General features: G+C 42.5%; 1 protein-coding gene across 1 annotated transcript in view; it reads right to left on the bottom strand.

Annotated features, from left to right (window-relative positions):
• Positions 1 to 20,229, bottom strand: part of EFCAB7 (EF-hand calcium binding domain 7) — a 1,599,470-nt gene that overhangs the window by 720,849 nt on the left and 858,392 nt on the right. The window contains exon 10 of the mRNA XM_044085554.1: positions 2,104 to 2,237. Within this exon, the coding sequence (XP_043941489.1) occupies positions 2,104 to 2,237 (134 nt within the window). The remainder of the gene's footprint in view (positions 1 to 2,103; positions 2,238 to 20,229) is intronic.

Raw genomic sequence — 20,229 nt, 5'->3', positions numbered from 1 at the left:
AGGAAAAGACAATCAAGCCATGCAACATACCCCTGGGAAGTGTAATTCAAAGCAGCTGAATAAAACCATAGATATGCAGCAAACATAAAACTGATAGAGTTCAACTACAGAGCTTCCATTAGACATTATCTGTTTGCTACCTGATACGACAGGAACACATGAAGCTAGTATTTACTGCTTAGGCCAAAAAATGTTGCTGCTTTGTTCCCCACAGTTTCTAACAGAAAGGTAACTACAATTCTTAGTCATTAACACTTGACAGAAGATTTAGGTGAAATTCTTCTAAACAGATTTCCAAGATGGTCTGCTATCTTCATTCTGTATTAATGGCAACTTATTTTTTTTTTTTGACAAGAAACATGAGAAAGATACTTTTTAGAGTCAACCATGCCAGGACATATACCTGCAGCTTAATCTTAACTTGCCATAAGTAGAAACTGGAAGACTAGAAGCTCAGAGCCTTCTACCAAATACAACAAAAAGCAGGCTTTCTTGGATGTAGCTTTACTTAACATATACGCATGCATGGAATTACAGAGAAGGCAAATAAAGAAAGGAAGAGTGAGGCAGACTTGAGTGCTGCAAAAGATAATATAATTAGCTATGGTTAAAACTATGAGAGGGTTAGTTAATGTCACATTCCTTGATAAGCAGTGCTTGAAAAGTCCACCATCCGACATGACTGTCGTCATTATGATGTCCTCAGACACGTATGCATTCCACTAATGTATACCTGAATGATGGATCTTTTGAAAGACACTTGAAAATATCGGGTGATACTTGGAAAAGTTACCTTTGTAATGCTAACAGTGATGTTGTGCTCTAGTTGCACCAAGGAGCTATTAGTGATTTGGAAACATGCAAGAGTTTCTTAAAGCAAAGGCGTTTCTGACTGGAACACTTGCCACATAGGAAAAATAGCATTACCTTTCCCCTACCAACCCTGCAACATGGTTGCATAGAAGCCTAAACATACAAACACACATGTACATGAGATGCACAGACATCTGGACAGTCTCTCTGTCAAACATAAGCACACACACTTATAGCAATACAGTCTCAGTTATGCCTCCCACCATACACAAACATGTAGGTATACAGCCTTACAGAACTTACCTATTGTGGCACTAACAACGCCACTGCTGTCACAGAATGGAATGGCTAAAACTGTAAAAAAGTGCATTCAATCCCACAATTCTGCCCTAAACCAACATGGTAGAGCTCGTCTCTGAAACTCTCTACCACACTATTTCCATCCTGGAGTAAGGCTTTGGAGCAGAGCACATAGCTAATTTACAGTAGCTGCATCCAAAGACTGCTACATCTGCATGCAGCATTATCCAGTAGACCACACTAGTGCTAAAGTAGTCTGATTAGCTCGCTTGTAGAGTATGAGCAATCCTGTTAAAGATCAGGTGCATAGTACACTATATGTTTCTGATCACCACCTATTATTTTTGTAGAAACTATGGCATTTTAACTCTTTTTCCCTCCTGTCAAGTGTATGCAACATCAGCAACATCTGTTTCTGGCAAAGACAGAATACAGAAATGAATAAAGCAGGTTACAGGATAACATGAATATTAATCAGTTTTTATATCAAACTAAACTGCTCTCTTAGAAAGCAGCACTCTGAAAGAAAAATAAGGAAATAAGTACAGAGTGAGGCAAGTTAGTATAAATAATCACATGAGTTTCATAAATCTGTGTGACTTTATTGGTCAATCATGATGATAAATTCACTTAAAAAAAATTAAACAGATGCAATATCTCAAAAAATACCACAAAATACAGTAGGAATGCACTAGATGCTGATAAGTTTATCTTCTTGAATATCAATAAACTTGCACAGCTATTGGACTGCTTTTTACGCTGCCTATCTGTTTGGTTTGGTTTGTTTGTTTTATTTGTTTACAAGATGCTAAGTAAAGTCTTGTAAATTACACTCTCACACAGTGACTTGTATGAATTCTATAGAAAATTCACACTACACCACCACAATTAGGAAAAGAACCAATATCAGCTCTTCTATCCTGTCTTTCAGAAGTTATAACAGCTATCATCGTACAAACATTTTATGACATTCCATTAATAAATACTTACTTTTGCATAAATCCCATGCATCTTCATCACATTTCTCGCCACTGGTTCTCATTTCATAGTAGTTATACTCCTCAAGGCTAAGAAGGCCATTTCCATCAAGGTCAATCACCTCAAATATATCTGATAATGCTGACCTAAAAATAGAAAATATTATGCCTTTAAACGTTACTTTAAAATTGCTAGGATTTCATGTATTTAGCAAGATTCTTGAAAGTAAACTACAAATATCTGACATTTACTTGGGAAATGTAAGGATATCATATATAGCTTAATTTACCTATACCATAGAGTGAATGTGAATAAATCTCACCCTATTCTAAACTTAGAAGTTATGTACTTACCATAACGTTCCATCTGAGTAGGTGTATTCATTTGTCTGCAACCTGTGGGTATGGATCCGATATCGGATCCGAACTGGCATGGTTTATCCAGCTATGGATCCGAGCTCCTAGCTCCTCCCCTCACCCATAATGCCCTGCTCTCCCTAGATGACCTCAGATCGAGTTTGCCCTGTATCAAATACCCTAATCAAAGGGTAACACATTCTATGCAGGAACTGACAAGGCCAGGGGGATAGGAGGGCGGGATGGTTGCAGACAAATGAATACACCAACTCAGATGGAACGTTATGGTAAGTACATAACTTCTAAATCTGAAGTAGGAGATTCATTTGTCAGCAACCTGTGGGACAGAGTCCCCAGCTACCTGAATCTTGGGCGGCCGTCATGGAAGGATATTCCGGAGCACCGCGGAGCCAAAGGATGCTCTACCTCTAGACGTGATATCCAGCTTGTAATGAGAAATAAAGGTATGAGATGAAGCCCAAGTGGCCGCTGAACAAATGTCATCCAGAGGTATCCTAGCCTTAAAGGCTGCTGAGGTAGAAACAGACCGGGTTGAATGAGCATGAACTCCGTCCGGTGCGGGCCTCCCAGAAGCTTGGTAAGCTAATAGAATACACTGGGAAATCCATCGTGACAAGGAGACTTTGGAAATTGGTTTACCCAGATTGAATTTGGCAAAGGAAACGAACAACTGATCAGATTGCCTGTGACCAGCTGTCCTGTTAAGATAAAAATGAAGCTGCCTGTGAACATCCAATGAATGCAGCTTGTACTCGCCTTTGTTCTGATAATTAGGAAAGAAAACGGGGAGGTTGATGGACTGATTAGTGTTTGCTTCTGAAGCTACCTTAGGAAGAAAAGAGGGATTGATCCTGAGGTACACATGGTCCGGATGGAAGATCAAGTAAGGCGGCTTTATGGAAAGGGCTTGAAGTTCCGAAACTCTTTTGGCTGAAGTAATGGCTACTAAAAATGCAGTCTTAAGAGATAAGAATTTTAGATCTACAGTGGCCGCAGGCTCAAAGGGGGGAGTGGTCAAGGCCTGAAGAACCAAGGAAAGATCCCATGCTGGAACCGCCTGTTTGACAGGGGGTCTAAGCAGAAAGGTGCCTTTTAGGAAGATTTTACATAACTTGGCAGACATAAGAGGCCCAGAGTCATGACCAACATGATAATGAGAAATGGCCGCTAGCTGAACTTTGACTGTGGAACTACTGGCGCCATCATTAAAAAGAGTGGTAAGGAAATCTAGGACCACGGGAAGAGGTACCGTGAAGGGATCTAGACCTTGCCGCTCCGCCCAAATGGAGAATCGCTTCCATTTACTGCGGTAAGTGTTTTTGGTAGAGGGTTTATGCGCCGCTACCAGGATAGCCTTAACGGGAGATGAAATACCAGGAGTCCTGATTAGGAGTGGAACTGGAGCAGCCAAGCAGTCAGCTTCAGGTTGTCCAGGTTCGGAGATGGTAGGTTCGATGGGTGTGTTATCAGATCCAGGATGGGATCTAGAATCCAAGGTGGATTCACTGAGTGAGACCTTAGGTAAGGGAACCAGATCTGCCGAGGCCAGAATGGGGCTATGAGGATCATTCTGCACCCCAACCGAGAGGCTTTCTGAAGAACCTGGAGCATCAGAGGTAGAGGGGGGGTATGCATACAGAAGACCGGGAGGCCAAGCATGCACCAGAGCGTACCTCGGGAAATCCCCTGGTTGAGGGATTAGAGCGAAAAAACTGTCGCACTTGGTGTTTAAGGGAGAAGCAATGAGATCGCAACAAGGAGTTCCCCACCGTGCGAAGATACGTTTCGCTTACTTGAGCATTGAGAGACCACTCGTACGGGGAGAGAATGGTGCGACTGAGCTTGTCCGCAAGGATGTTGGACCGACCCGGAATATGCGTTGCGATGAGAAAGCGGTTGGTGGAGATCGCCCATTCCCACACTCTCATGGCTTCCCGACATAAAGGGTAAGACCTGGTTCCCCCTGTTTGTTGATGTACCAGACCACTGACGTGTTGTCTGATTGAATCGCAATTGTTCCCAGGGGAAGAAAGGCCTGCAGTGCTTGCAACGCCAAGAGCACGGCCCTCATCTCCAGAACATTGATATGCAGGGAGGTCTCTGAGTCGTTCCACGTGCCTTGGACCGTCCGTCCCGCAAAATGTCCCCCCCCACCGGAGGCGAGATGCGTCCATGGTCACTGTGGCAAGGGGGGGGGGGGTGCACAAAAGGAGCGGCCTCCTTGGAGATCCTCTGAATGGAGCCACCACAAAAGAGACCGCTTGCAAACCTTGCTGATTGCAAAGGGGTGATGCAGGGGAAGAGAAAGGTAAGACCATTGTACTTGAAGTGTCCACTGAAGTACCCGCATGTTCAAGCGGGTGAGCGGGAGAAGAGAAATCGCTGCCGCCATGGACCCTAGTGCCCTCAGGACCAATTCCGCCGGAACTGAGCTGGAGTGGAGGATGGCCCACACCTGGAGTCGTAGATTCCGAATTTTGTCGGTTGTGAGGAAGGCTCTTAACTTCCTTGTGTCTAACCTGGCACCTATGAAATCTATCAGCTGAGTAGGGGCCAGGTTGGACTTTGCTACGTTTATTGTGATACCTAGCCAGGGAGCTAGCCGAAGAAAGGAGTCCCTTGCCAAAGATAGTAGATGTCTTGTTGGGGCGGTGAGAAGCCAGTCGTCCAGGTACGGAAAGACCTGCACCCCCTGAAGCCTCAGGTGGGCCACAACCACTGCTAATACTTTGGTGAACACCCTGGGGGCTGTGGTGAGACCAAAGGGAAGGACCCTGAACTGGTAGTGACTGGCTCCCAGCCGGAAGCGAAGAAACCTCCTGGACCATCTGTCCATTAGTATGTGGTAGTATGCATCCTTGAGGTCTATGGAGCACATCCAGTGATTCTCTCCCAGAAAGGGGAGGATAGATTGTAAGGTGACCATCTGGAACTTCTCCTTGGGAACTGCCAGGTTTAATAGGGACAGATCTAAAATGGGTCTTAGGTCCCCCGTCTTTTTTGGCACTAAAAAGAACCTGGAGTAGAACCCTGATCCGATCTGGTCTGGGGGGATGGGCTGGATGGCTCTTTTCCTCAGCAGATAGCCAATTTCTGCTGAAGCGGCCTCCCTCTGATCGGGTGGAATGTCGGGGAGGGATTTTGGTTTCGGGACGTGGAGAAAGGGGATTTTGTATCCTCTGGATATAATACGAAGGACCCAGCGGTCTGTTGTTATGGACTCACATGCCGCTAGGTGCTCCAAAAAACGTCCCCCAACTGCCTCCAGAGTGGAGCAGTCGGGCAACCCCTCAGGGTTGCTGCGCGGGCCATTCAGAGAAAGGTTCTCTGGACCCGAAATTCCTGGGAGCCCCTCTGCCCCTGGGGCGGTGTCCGCCCTGTCCTCCTCTGCCATGGAAGGACTGGTTGTCCGGAGCGGGTTGGGATTGCTGCGACTTCCGGAACCACATCTTCTTCTGGCCCTTTTGGTTCCTAGAGTAGGACCTCTGGGGCACAGAGAAGCGAACTCCGACGGCAGACAGCGTCTTCCCGTCCTTCTCGCTCTGGACCAAGGTGTCGCGAACCGTCTTGCCAAAAAGGGCAGAACCATCAAAGGGGGCGTTCGCGAAAGACGCCTTGAAGGGCTCTGTGAAATCGCAGTGGCAGAGCCAGGCCTGGCATCTCATGACTAGGCCTACTCCTGCAGCTCTAGTGGCTCCCTCAGTAGCGTGGGAAAGCAACCGCATAGAGGTATTTGTAACAGACCGAAGAGTGGCCATACGGGTGGAGTGCAACAGTTTGTCCTCCTCCGACATGGACTCTGGGGGGGATGCAGCGTATTCTTTAATAAGATCGCACTGCATCCTAATAACATGTGCCAGATAGTTGAGCGCCCTCACTGAGAAGGTCGCTGAACTAAACATTCGCTTCCCTAAGCGGTCCATCATCCGAGACTCCTTGCTCGGAGGATGGACTGAGGGACTCTCCTGGGCGAGTTCCCTCTTGGTGGATGCTGCCGTCAACATTGCATCTACCGGAGGACCCTTACTCCAGTGGGCACGGTCAGCAGGGGGGCTGAGAATCCTGTCAGGCCTTTTGGGGATTGGCTCCACGGTGTCCGGTTCCTTCCACGCCCTGATGGTAATAAGGTCCACCAGGGGGTCGGCAGGAGGGGACACCCAAGAGGTAGACGGGCCCGCTTCGAATGCCTCCAAGAACATGGACTCATCCGAAGAAGACTTTGGGGCAGACCACCTACCTCTTATACGAAGCATTTCCATGATGTCTCCAAAGGAGACATCCTCGGGGGGTGATCTTGGGGAGCCTTCCCCTTCCTCCAAGTCCGTGTCTTCAGTTAAAGACTCGGGGGAGTCTATGTGCCTCCTTTTACACGTGTGCTTGCGAGGTGCCTCCTCAGGGGGGCTGTCCGGGGAGCCCTCACAAGCAGTGTCTAGTTCCACAGGAAATGCTTGGGGCATCGAAATGGGCTGTCCCAGTGGCCGGGTGATGGAAGCCTGACCCAGAGCAGATGGAGTGCGGGACGGAGCCGAAGCAAGTGCCGGGGGTCCGGAAGCCCTCAACAGAGCCCTCTCCACTACATCAAAAGCCGAAGGGGAGCCGGCCTCGACCAAAGGATCCGACAGTCGGCTCCCCCTCGGATCCAAGGAGTGGATCGGAGCTGGCGGCGAGCCCCTCTGATCCGAGGGACGAGTGCGCTCTGACACAGATGGCGCCGAAGGCACACTGAGTCCCTCGGATCCGAAACTCGGGCCAAGGCTCCGAGAGGTCAGATCTGACACACTCGAGGGCAGGGTCGGATCCGAAGTAGCCAGTACTATCGGAGCCGACCCACCCCCGGCTCCAAAGCTGCCCGGTTCTGAGCGCTCCGAACCCGCGTAGCGGGTCGGAGAAGGAGCTATGGGCTTGAAAAAAGGGGTTGAGCTCCCCCCCGGGGGGGGGGGAGGCAGGAGCACTCCCATCTGCATCTGGGCCTGGATGAACCTTCGCATCATCCAGTCCAGATCGGCGTCAGAAAGACTATAAGTCGACCTCGAAGAGGCTACCGAGATAGGCCTTGAGTACCGCCTCAATAGCCACAAAGGAGGTCGGGTCTCTTCCTCCTCAGGTCCCAGTGAAAAAGTCGGGGACCGGAGCCGAGGAGGAGGAGAGCCAGTAGCTAGAGAGGCCGGAGGAGAAGCCCGCTTAGCCGGCGGGGCCGAGACAGAGGTCTCGGCCCGCCGCTTGTGGTGCTTCTCTCTCCGGTCCTTCTTCCTAGCTTCCCTGTCCTCCGAACCCGTAGAGGGAGTTTGAGTCCTGGGAGGAGGAGCGGGAGCAGGTAGGGCAGGTACCGCAGGAGCGGTAACTACCAACGGGGCGGAGGCCGAAGCCGAGTCCGGGGGCAAAAGTCCCACCAAGACCAGCTTCGACCTCTGCTCCTTCAATGCCCTGGAGTTGAACCCTGCACAGATTGAACATCCAGAAGTGAGGTGTTCAACCCCAAGGCATCGAATGCACCGAGTGTGGCCATCAGCAGGGGACAGCTTATGGCCACACTCGGAGCACTTCGAGAAAATCGCCTTTGGGGCTTCTGACATTTTTTTTTTTTTTTTTTTTTTTAACAGAAAAAAATAAAACTAACAAGTTAACCAAAGTTAACTACCTAGTCACACTACAGGCCCCAAAGACCACGCACACACAACTATGCTACCAGCGAGGGGAGGGAATTACAAAAAAAGTTTAGTAATTTAACAAAAAATAGTTTAAATGGGTGGGAAACCTAAAACTTTCACACAAAGGTACTATTAAAAGATCAAAAAAACCGTTAGTAAATAACTAAATTTCCACTCAAAGAGCAAGCTGTCACCATGAACGCGGCAAACTAGATCTGGGGTCATCTACGGAGAGCAGGGCATTATGGGTGAGGGGAGGAGCAAGGAGCTCGGATCCATAGCTGGATAAACCATGCCGGTTCGGATCCGATATCGGATCCATACCCACAGGTTGCTGACAAATGAATCTCCTACTTCAGATTAAATGTTCATGAAATGTAGAACATAAAGGGCAAACTGTTATACAGCAAATTAATTTGCACCATCATTTGGAAATGGGCACTGTTCCTTGAGGTTTAAAGCTTAATACTTTGCACAGTTTTGGATTTACAGAGGAAGAACAGAATTTTCGGGAAAGATGGACAGAGGCTATGCTTCTTTACACTGCAATGTGAGTCCAAATATTAATTGATAGAGATTTAAGTAAACAGAAGAGAGTGACTGCTGAAAAAAAAAAACTGTGTGCATATGTGTGTGTGTGTGTGCGTGTGATATATATATATATATATATATATATAAACCATATGTGTGTGTGTATGTGTGTATATGTGTAGTGCACCAGACTGAATGGCCAGCTACAAAGACACCCAAATAATTGATATAACAACAGCAAAACAACAAATGCCAATATGTTCTGTGCATGATCCGGGACACTGGTGCAGATTAAACCAAGCTCATACCCCCACGCCACATCTCCTCTTAATTTTATTTATGTATATATATATATATATATATATATATATATATATATATATATATATATATATGGGTCTACCTGCGATCATCAAAACTCCACATCATCGAAGATGAGATCGTCAAGACAAGAATATCGAAATCCCATTTCAGCGAACCAGCAGATCAATGAAGATCTTCCCAGGGTAAGTAAGCTGTTGTGTGAACTTTGCCTTTTTCCCAACTGTAGTGTGATCACGGAGTTGATATATTTAGTTGGGAGTGGGCGACCTGGTTGGATTAGGGATGTTGCAGTTTAGGTATTATTTCTTTTTGGAAAAGTGGTTACTTACCTGGGAAGATCTTCGTTGTTCCGCTGGTTTGCTGAAATGGGATTTTGATATTCTCATCTCAATGATCTTGTCTTCGATGATGTGGGTTTCAACGATCTGAAGTAAAGCCATATACATAGCCGGTTTTAGGCACCAGCGAACCCTGCGGTCGCTGGGGGCCCCCTGTTCCCTTGGGGCCCCCAACCACAGCAAGTTATCTTATCCTGATATTTTGTCACATCTGTAAAACCAGCAAAAGCTATTGCAGCAGTCTTGCATACTTAATAAACTATGAGGGTAATAACTCTTATTTATGTCTCCCTTAAAATTCAAAGATATTTCTGGTTGTAGTAATGGTGTTTTGTCAAGTAACAGGCATCAGAATGCCATTAAATATTTTACTACTGACAATAGTGCTCCTGGCTTAGTTAAACCCTGCTTTTGGACATTTTCTCCACTAAAACTAACTACATAGCCAGCTTTTAGTCCCTGGAAAACCATGGCTGCAGGGGGCCCCCTTAATCATCTTTGTCTGTGTGGGGACCCCACAAAAGCTGCTGCTGATTGGGGAAAAATGAGGAATGAAAAATGCATTAATTTCCTAATTATGCTCTTTAACATGAACAGGGCTGTGATATGACCCTGTTAGGATGAAGATGATAATGAACAATATAAGCACTAGAGGGATCAGCAGCCCAGAGTGACTTACCTCAGTGCAAACTTAGAGCTGATGCTTCCGATCATCAGGGATAGTTTCTCTTTCAGGTAGTTTTATAACTAATACCAGAACACCAGATACTATAACTCAATTTCTTTGCTTAAGAATTCAGTACAATCCCAAAAATAATAGAATAAATGCTCAGAATCATAAATATGTTTAAATATTTCTCTAATTCACTTAAAAAGTTACTAGAATAACATATTTTGCATCCACATCTATTTTTGGACAATAAGTATAAAGTCTCAGATGTCTGGATTAATTGACTGTTTGTAATCCTGAATGATTTACCAGCAAATCAGACTTTTTAAGAAGAATAAAGCAGAAGTATGAACAAAATCAGGGAAGGTCTGTGAAAGTAGGGACAGTGACAAGCATGCATTACTCCTCCATGGGATAAATCTTACTGCTTCTGCTGTTTGACGACTGCTAAACAGCAGTGACTAATCTGGTGTGGCAGTACCAATGTTGCACAAGGCATTGCTGTTTGCTGAAATAAGTACATAACTAGTACTGCTGTGGCTTATGCATGTTAGCATGTATGTGTGTGTGTGTGTGTGTGTGTGTGTGTGTGTGTGTGTGTGTGTGTAAAAAACATCACTGATTTTTATCTGTGCATGCACCCAGTAATGCCAGGACACATACATTATTCTTCTGTGTATCAGTAAAAAATGTACCTAACAAGTACTTATATTTCGAAAGTAAGACATAACATATATCACAGAGCATTCAGACACTTAGATATTCTTGGAGTTTGTTTACCCCCACTCACCAGACTGTCTAAATGGATAATGGGGACTCCCTTTATCATCCTTGACTCTTTGGGGGCCCCCCACCAAAGCTGTTGCTTGTTGGAGAAAAATGTATCAATTTTCTGAATACGCTGTTTAACCTGAATGGTGCTGAGTTATGACCCTTTTAGGATAAAGCTAATAATAGCCTCTGTTTACAACCACACCCATTCTAAAACCAGCCCTGCTCAAATGTGTGTGTGTACATAACATTGCTACGGATTATGAGGGGCTAGAGATTGTGTGGATATTACATCTTTAATTTTCATTACAGTCAAACCTTAGAGGTGCGCACATGAAGTCATTATAGCTTGTGTTTGAGCTGAGGGTAGTGTTTCTCACAGACCTCAGAGGTGTACAAAGAAGGTTACTATAGCTTGTGTAAGAGAGGTGTACTGTCTAGGAGCAACAAATTTGAATATTACTAAAATCATTCTCACAATCACGTACTATGCACATATACATGTGGCTACCTTTGACTGGGGTGAAGAACATGTTATGTATATCTATATCATCAGTCACTTGAAATATATGACAAAGGCAATTTAAATCTCTGCTTTCATCCCAGTCTAACACCAGAGGGATGCATAGGCAGTGACTTGTCTTTTTTACAGGGTTAGGGAGGTAGGCAGTATTTCCAGATAAGACTTAAATATTTTCACAACTACTGGCTTGTTAGTTTACTGTAAGCTACAATTTTGTCAGCTTTAAAAATTAAGCCTTGGGCACAAATTATGCCTTGAAAGAAAAAAATAAGACTGAAATTCTTTTTCTTCATAATTTTATTTAGGCAACCATTGGAGTAAAATGTTGAGAAAATGCTCTAAAATGCATCCCAGACCATCTGTAAACTTGTGGCTTCTTGGGCCCTGACTTGTTATTTCCTAAATGGTTATTACTGGGCTGTCTTGTTCAGGAAAGGTGTGTTGAAGGATGCAAGGAAAACTAAAGCTGAACCACAACAGTGAATTTCTTTCCTTAATCATAATTTCTGTTCAAGCTATTATTGGATGTAAAGGTTGTGTAAACTGCACTTCAGAGCATATAGAAAGTTATGGCTTCTTGAACAAGTTTAGAGTAAGGCAAAACGTGAGAGAAGGAAGAAAAAGGTAACGTGGATGGTATGGGGAGCCCAAAAGGAGAAGGACTCAGAGGAGAGGACTGGAGTGTGTGTGTGTGTGGGGGGGTGTTGAAATGTAGGTCCAGTCATCATTTCACTTTAAGTCCAGACCTGTACATAGACTTGTTGCAATGTATCACTGTTGCAACTAAGTGCCAGTAACTCTAACTGCCCCTTTGTTGGACAGCTCAACATAGTGATAGTGTGATACATAGGCCTGTTGTAATGTAAAAGCTTGTAGCTGCAGGTCTGTCTGTGGATACTACTCCTAAAAGTTTGCAGCATGAAATAAAAGGTTGCTTAGGATGGTTGGCATTGTTAGGATGATACTTATACTGGAAGTGCCTAGGGGGTCCCCAACTTGTCATTTGCTGGGGCCCCAAAATGCTAACACTGCCCTGGCCATATATGTATATATATATGTATATATATATATATATATATATATATATATATATATATGTATATATATTTATTTGTGTATGTGTGTGTATGTATATATATATATATATATATATATATATATATATATATATATATATATATACGTATATATATATATATATATATATATATATATATATGTATATAGACATACACACACATTAACTCCAAGATCACACAATCCCTGGGAAAGGAAATATTCCCCTACACAAGAATTGTCAATCTCGCATACTTGTTGACTTATCTGTCTGTATCAGCACCAAGGAAATAGAGGTTGACCAAACAGATATTGATGTACCAGCAAATTTGATACAGTGCCCAACCAGTGTGTGTGTGTGTGTGTGTGTGTGTGTGTGTGTGTGTGTGTGTGTGTGTGTGTGTGTGTGTGTGTGTGTGTGTGTGTGTGTGTACATATATATATATATATATATATATATATACTTTTGTTTGCTGGGAAAGCCTAAATGGGATAAAACTCTTTTACAGTGGAGGCCCAGGGAGCAGTTTTGACATATAAATAAAATACAGTTACCTATATTTTTTATTCCTTCTGATTTCAAGTGTACATACATGAGAGAAAAAAGCTTTACAATAGCTTATATATCTGTTAGAAACACAGGATGTACATAACTTGCATAGCTGTATACAGTGTTAACGAGTTAGTCATTAGAAATAGTCACAGGTTTGTATTTAGCAAAAAGAGAGCTATAACAGTGCACAAGATACTGTAATATAACGTAATTTCTAGCAATTAAAATAATGAAAATAAGAGGCAGCTTAACTCTGAAAATATTAGAAAGGGGAGAAGATAGTTGATAAAATATAGTAGGATAGGTTTGTAGTAAAGTATATATAAATATAAACATAACTGTATAAATAAATATTTATAAACACACACACACACACACACAGGTGGTACCTCAAAATTCAACCACCATGCAACTCGACCGTTTCATAATTCAACCACACTTTCAGCCACACAGGCAACCCGCAATTCAACCACCATCTCACAGTTTGACCTGGAAAGAAGGCTGAAAAGTTGTTCGTTGTTTTCTGTTGTTGTGCTGTTTATGCAGTAAAGTTGTTTCTTTTAAGTGTTGCAAAGAAGTGGAGAAATGGGGCCAAAGAAGAGTGATACTGGCAGGAAAAATAAGTGGCTGAGCACTGAAAAAAAGAAAGAAACCATATGTAAAAAACTGAGAGAGGAGACAAAAATAGGCCTAATATCAGAACAGTATGGCACGCCTAGGTCTACCATCTCAACATTTTGGAAAAATAGAGGTAGCATCATGGGTGCTAAGATGTCAAAAGGAGCAAAAAGGGTTTTGGACAAATACAGAAAAACAATTCATGAAGATACGGAGAAGAAGCTTCCTGTTTGGATCCATGAGAGGCAGATGAAAGGAGATCCAGTAAATCAGCCCATGATCTATGAGAAAGCTAAGCTAAGGTCATCTTTTAAGACCTACAAAAAGAAACCTCCAGGAAGTAGCTCACAGTAACGGGATGGTTCCACAGATAAAAAAAAAAAAAAAAGAAGTGGCATCCACATAGTTCTGAGACAAGAAGAGGCAGCTAGTGCTGACCAATAAGGTGCAAAGAAATTTGTCAAGGAATATGAAGAACTGATAGAGAGAGAAAGTGATCTGCCAGAAAAGATTTTTAATTGAGATGAAATGGGGCTTTTCTGAAAGACTTTGCCAATAGGACTGACATAACCCTAGAAGAAGCTAGGATTCCAGGTCACAAGCCCATGAAAGATTGGATCACACTCCTCCTGGCACAAATGCCAGTGGAGACTTTAAGTTGAAGCCTCTGCTGGTGTATCACTCAGAAAATCCAAGATGCTTTGGAAAAAAGATTACAAAATTAAAACTTCCTGTAATGTGGAAATCAAACACCAAAGCTTGGGTAGACCAGTCAGTTTTCAGGGACTTGATTTTTGAGGAGTTTGCTACAAGTGTCAAGAAGTACCTGACAGAGAACAATTTGCCAATGAAAGCTCTTCTTCTTCTGGACAATGCCTCTGCCCATCCACGAGAGTTAGAGGAAATTCTTCAGATAGATTATGATTTCATCAAGGTTCAGTTCCTGCTTCCCAGCACAACTTATCTAATTCAACATATGGATCAACAAGTCAATGCCTGCTTCAAGAAGCTGTACATAAAAGCACTCTTCTCAAGGCTCTTCGGTGTGACCCATTCTTCAGATGAAAAACTGAAGGAATTCCGGAAGACTAAGTTCAATATTCTTCATGCATATCATTCATCAAAAGTGCCTGGGATGGAGTGTCGCAAAAATCCCTTTGTGGAGCCTGGAGGAAACTGGTTCCTTCCTTTTCCCAGGGTAAAATTGTGGATGAAGCAGCGGAAGAAGCTGAAGCAGTTGAAGTGCTGCAAGACATTGTTTCCACAGCAGAGCACCTGGATATAGCGAAGGTGGATGAGGTGAGTCTGGAGGAACTGCTACAAGACCATGACGACAAGCCCACAATGGAGGAACTTACAGCACTTTGCAATGAGCAATCCAAAGAAAAAGAAAAGGGCAATTTCTTCTGAAGATGAAGACAACAGGGAAAATAGACCTATGCCAACATCTTGCATTAAAGAACTTCTATCCAACTGGGACAAGGCGCAGGCTACAGTCTTGGAGTGGCATCCCAACAAAGGTGATGGACTTGTTTAACAACACAATTATGCACCACTTCAAGACCATCCTGAAAAAGAGGGAGAGACAAGTCACCCTTGACAAGTTCTTTTCACCTCCACCTACCAAAAAACAGAGGGAACAGAACAGAGTGAAGAAGACTCCCCTTCCAAAAAGTAAAGACTAAGTGGACTATGTAAATAGTGCAAATATAGTGATTCATGTTCAGTTTTTGGCAAGGATACTGGTGGGGTTGGGCAGAGAGAATGGGCGCAAGTGTATGATGTCAACTCACCTGAATGAATGTGTTAAGTAGGGGAGCCCTGGAGAAAGATTAAAAAAATAAATAAACAAACCAGTATATACTGTATTGTGTCCTATTATTTATTTTGGTGGTGTGGATAGGAAACTGTTGTAAAATGTTTTTAAGTTATAATATTATTTCTTCTGGGGGTGTGGATAGGAAACTGTTGTAAGATGCTTTAATTATCACATTAAAATGAACTAAATAAAACAATCATAATCAGAGACGGCAGATAATCATTTCATAACTGCTATCGCAAAATTATATAATGAGCATGCATTTTAGCTGGACAGGAACCATGTTAGCCTGTATTCTTAGATGGATTTAACATCAAATAAACTTGTGTGTGATATGTGAACTATTGTTTTAGGAATAAACAGTAGTCCTCCATTCCTTATCCATCCCTCCTCCATTTAAGAGATATTCTACACTTTAAATCAGGGTGAGCTATATTTTCCTAAAAATTTTTTTAGTGTGTTTTTTTTTTTATTTTGTTTGGGCCGGGAACGGATTAAACCATTTTCCATACATTTGTACGGAAATGGCATCTCACAATTCAACTGCTGTTCCAGAACAGATTACGGTTGAACTGTGAGATACTACCTGTAGATATATACACACACACATACACACACACACACGCTGCTGTATGTGAGTGTGTGTGTGTGTGTGTGTGTGTGTGTGTGTGTGTGTGTGTGTGTGTGTGTGTGTGTGTGTGTATATATATATATACACACGTGTGTGTGTGTGTGTGCTTATGCATATGTATATGGGTTCCTTAAACTTTACTGAACATTCACTAGTTTAAAAGATGTACAGGAGAAGTTGTGTTAAACATTCATTTTACCAAATGTGTATGTTGCAGAATGTGTGTTTTGCCAAAACATGCAAGCGGGTTTGTTTTAGGGGTGTGTATGAGCATGTGTTTGCATTTAGGGTTAGAGTTTATGATAAGTAAGGGGATTGGTTTACTGTGTAATTGTGTGTGAATGTTTGTGGGTTAGGGGCAGAGTTAGGGTTAGGTAAAGGGATAGATGTAGTGTAAACTCATACGTGTGTGTACTGTATGTGTGTATGTACATACATACAAATATTTCAGGCAGGAGCAATAATTCCCTTCTAGACTGCCAAAATATCAAAACAGTCAATCCCATAATAACTGCCCAAGCTATTCTTAAAAATATTTAAACTACTGCTTGCTTTAGTATAATTTGGTAGTCTGTTCCAGGCATCAGCTATTCTCCCAGAGAACCAATTCAGACATCTCTCCTTCTTATATAATCTCCTGTACAGGTCAGCCTATGATTCTCTACTACCCTTTGAGATCCCCCAAAATTTCCACATGAATAAGGTCTCCTCTTAGATATCTATACGAGACACTGATTACGTTCAGATATTTTATAATAATGTAAAGTTTCACATCCATGGATGCCCTTGGTATATTTCCACTGAACTCTTTTCAATTTAATTTATTTTATTTATTCTTTTGATAACTGTGGGTGAGCTGCTCTACTTTGAAACTTTTAGTCATGATCCAACAGCAAAGACAAATACAAAATTAGTAACATAATATAAAGGCAATAGCACAATACAAGTGGAAATGGGGCAAGTTCATATACCATGGAAGTCCTATTCTAAACTATTAAATTTTTAAGCATTTCTTATCTAACTATATTAAATATTTTTAAACTATAACGTTCCAACCAAAAACAAGCAAACTCCGTGGTATCCCTGAAGTCTCAGACAATCCACTAAACCAGTATAATGGGTCCAAAAACAAACAAGTCCAAGAAACTTCTCTGTGTGGAAGATTTTCAATCCATATAGATCTAGTTAGTCACTGTATATTAATCAGATCAAATAATAGTAATAGAAGTAGCGAACTTAAACTCGTCCTAAGCCAAAAAAATAATAAAAAGTATATAATTTGAAATATTATACAGAATTACTAAGTATTCAAAAGTAATCCAAGCAGGGTAGACAGAGCTTGCAACTCACAATACCCTTCTTGCAGAGCTCACATCAATCAGTAAAACTGTTTTCCATGCTAAAACCTTAAAGTCAGCCACATTAGCTGGTTCAAATGGAACAAGTGTTAGCTTCTCTAACACAACATTAAGATTTTAAGGAAGGGCCACTGGTTTCCTTGAAGGCCTCTTATGCAAAACTCATTTCAAGACCATTTTGACATCAGACTGCATTGAAAGAAGAGGACCCATGGGCAGGCAAGCTGAAATGGATGATAAATTAATCTGATAAAAGGAATAAGAAAAGGCCATAGGACAGTAACTCACTTAAAAATTGTATCACCACAGAACTACCTCTGAATGGGTACCTGGTCAATGTGTTGGCACTAACTAGAAAACATTTTCCATTTGCTAATATATGATCTTCTAGTAGCAGGTTTTCTTGTCTCTATTAGTACCTGATACATGCCCTCAATAAAAAAGGTGCCTAAAAGAATCATTCAGTCAATTGAAGTTGATTGATGTCAAGGTGTATCAAACACCCCTGTTCTTGTGTAAGTAGATCTAGTTTGTGAGAAAACTTGTGGTAATTGCCCCTGGCCATTCCCAAAAGAAGGAATAACCACGGCTGCTTGGGCCAGACGTGAGCTACCACAAAGATCTTGGGGGATTCCTTCTGAATCTTCAGAAGTACCTTTAACATTAGTGGAAAGGGTGAAAAAGCATACAGGAACATTCCTGTCCAAGTAAAAGAAAAGGCATCTACCTTCCAGGCCTTCTTGCATGGAGTCCTGGAAGAGAATTTTCCCAGTTGATTGTTCAGAGAGGAGGCAGAGGTCTACTTGAACAGCTTCCCACAGATCAAATCTTGGAAGACCCCTGATCTAGTTTTCATTTGTGAGGGTCGGTCCTGGTCCTGCTCAGCTTGTGTGTGTCACAATTTTTTTTCTGATGGAATGAAGACTGCATGTACAGTGTGACTATGCTGTGATGCTATATCCTAAGCTAATATGGCTATTCTACAAAGGAGGTACAATCTGGGCCCCCGTTGCTTGTTAATGTACCACATAACTGTGGTATTGTCTGTAACCAGTTGAACAGGTTCTAGGGATGAAACGCAGTTCAGAGAGTTCCTTGATCAGTGCAGGCACCTCCTTGATATTAGATGCTTGCATCTGTACTTGGTGTCCCACATCCCCATGCATTTTTATCCCTCCTGAAACTGCTCCTCAAGCAACGTCCAAAGCGTCTGTGGTGACTGACCACTCTGGAGCAGGGAAGGAGAAGGGAAGACCTGGAATTAAGGATATCTATTGTCTCCACCAAAAGTGTTCTCTTCTGACTGGGATTTAAAAAGATAAAAAGTCTTGATTCTAGAAGCAAAGAGATTTCAGATACCACTGTATCTTTCTCATTTGGAGTCTTGCCACAAGTATCATGAGAATCACAGATGCCATGAGACCTAAATTCCTGATGTATTCCCTTGTAGTGCCCGAAGTCCGAGTGGAAAATGTTAGAAATAACTCTAGATAAAGATCTATTTTTTTTTCCTGTCAAAGAAAAGCTCTTTGAACTGAAACATTTAGTTGACAGCCAAGAAACACAATACTGTGTAGAGGAGTCAAGAAATACTTTTGAATCTTCTCTTGGAATCCCAGCTTGTGTAAGAGATCGCTCACCCAAGACAGAGAGAAAGAGATTCCTGACACTTTGTAAAAGAAACACAATATCATGTAAGAAAAACTTTTGAATCTTCTCTTGGAATCCCAGCTTGTGTTAAGAGATCTCTCACCAAAGACGCAGAGAGAGACACACACAGAGACAGAGATAATCCTGATACTTTGAAAAATAATCTGCAAAGATAAGCAAGTTGTCTACATATGGAAGAATAGATACTCTCTAGCCTAAAATGAGCTATAAAGTACAGTTTTGTACCTACCATAAATGTAGATGTTCGAGGATCCACATTGCTGCAGTCCTAACTATTGGGTAGTCCGCTGTCCAGTCGGCCCGAATACCAAAGTATATGGCTGACGTCGGTCAGGGCGCATTAGACTGACGTCAGTACGTCAGGGTACTAATGCGCATGACCGACGTCATATCCTCAGTCTTTTCTTGCCCCAGATGTCAGAAGACCCTAAAAAGATAAGGCCAAAAACCAAAAACTCTCAACAAACCTGCACCAAAGTATATATATACAAAATATACAAAATTAGCAGAATATAACCTCACCTACACAACCACCCCTAAACACAGAGGGGAAGGAGGGAGGGTAAATTGGACTGCAGCAATGTGGATCCTCGAACATCTACATTTATGGTAGGTACAAAACTGTACTATGTTCTTCATTCCACATTGCTGCAGTCCTAACTATTGGGTAGAATCCCAAAGCAGAGGTAAGGGAGGCTGGCAAATCATAAGGAAGCAGGAACTGACAACATGCCTTGCAAAATAGCTGTGGCAAAACCAGCCCTAGACTTAGAGTAGAGAGGAAGGTGATAATGCTTAGAGAAAGTATGCACTGAACTCCAAGTAGCTGCCTCCAAAATATCCTTAGTTGCCACCCCCCTCAGAAATGCTGTTGAAGTGGCAGTAGCCCTAGTGGAATGAGGCCTAATCCCAGCTGGAATCTCCTTGCCATGATGGGAATAACAAAAAGTAATGCAACACCCAATCCATCTAGAAATAGTTTGTTTTGACACAGGCTTGCCCTGAGAACTCAAAGCAAAAGAAACAAACAACTGCTGAGACTGCCTAAAATCCTTAGTCCTGCTCAAATAATAACGCAATTGCCTGTGTACATCTAAAGTGTGCAAAATCTTTTCCCCTTTATTTTGGGGATCTGCATAAAAAGTAGGCAAATGAATAGTTTGGTTTAAAGCCACACTAGAAACCACCTTAGGCATAAAGGAAGGATTATAGTACGTAAAGATACCCTATCCTTATGAAAAATCAAAAAA

This window comes from Protopterus annectens, chromosome 10.part0, assembly GCF_019279795.1.
Source record: "Protopterus annectens isolate FY-2018-M chromosome 10.part0, PAN1.0, whole genome shotgun sequence".
Taxonomy (NCBI): Eukaryota; Metazoa; Chordata; order Ceratodontiformes; family Protopteridae; genus Protopterus; species Protopterus annectens.
This window is presented reverse-complemented; position numbering and strand designations above follow the sequence as displayed.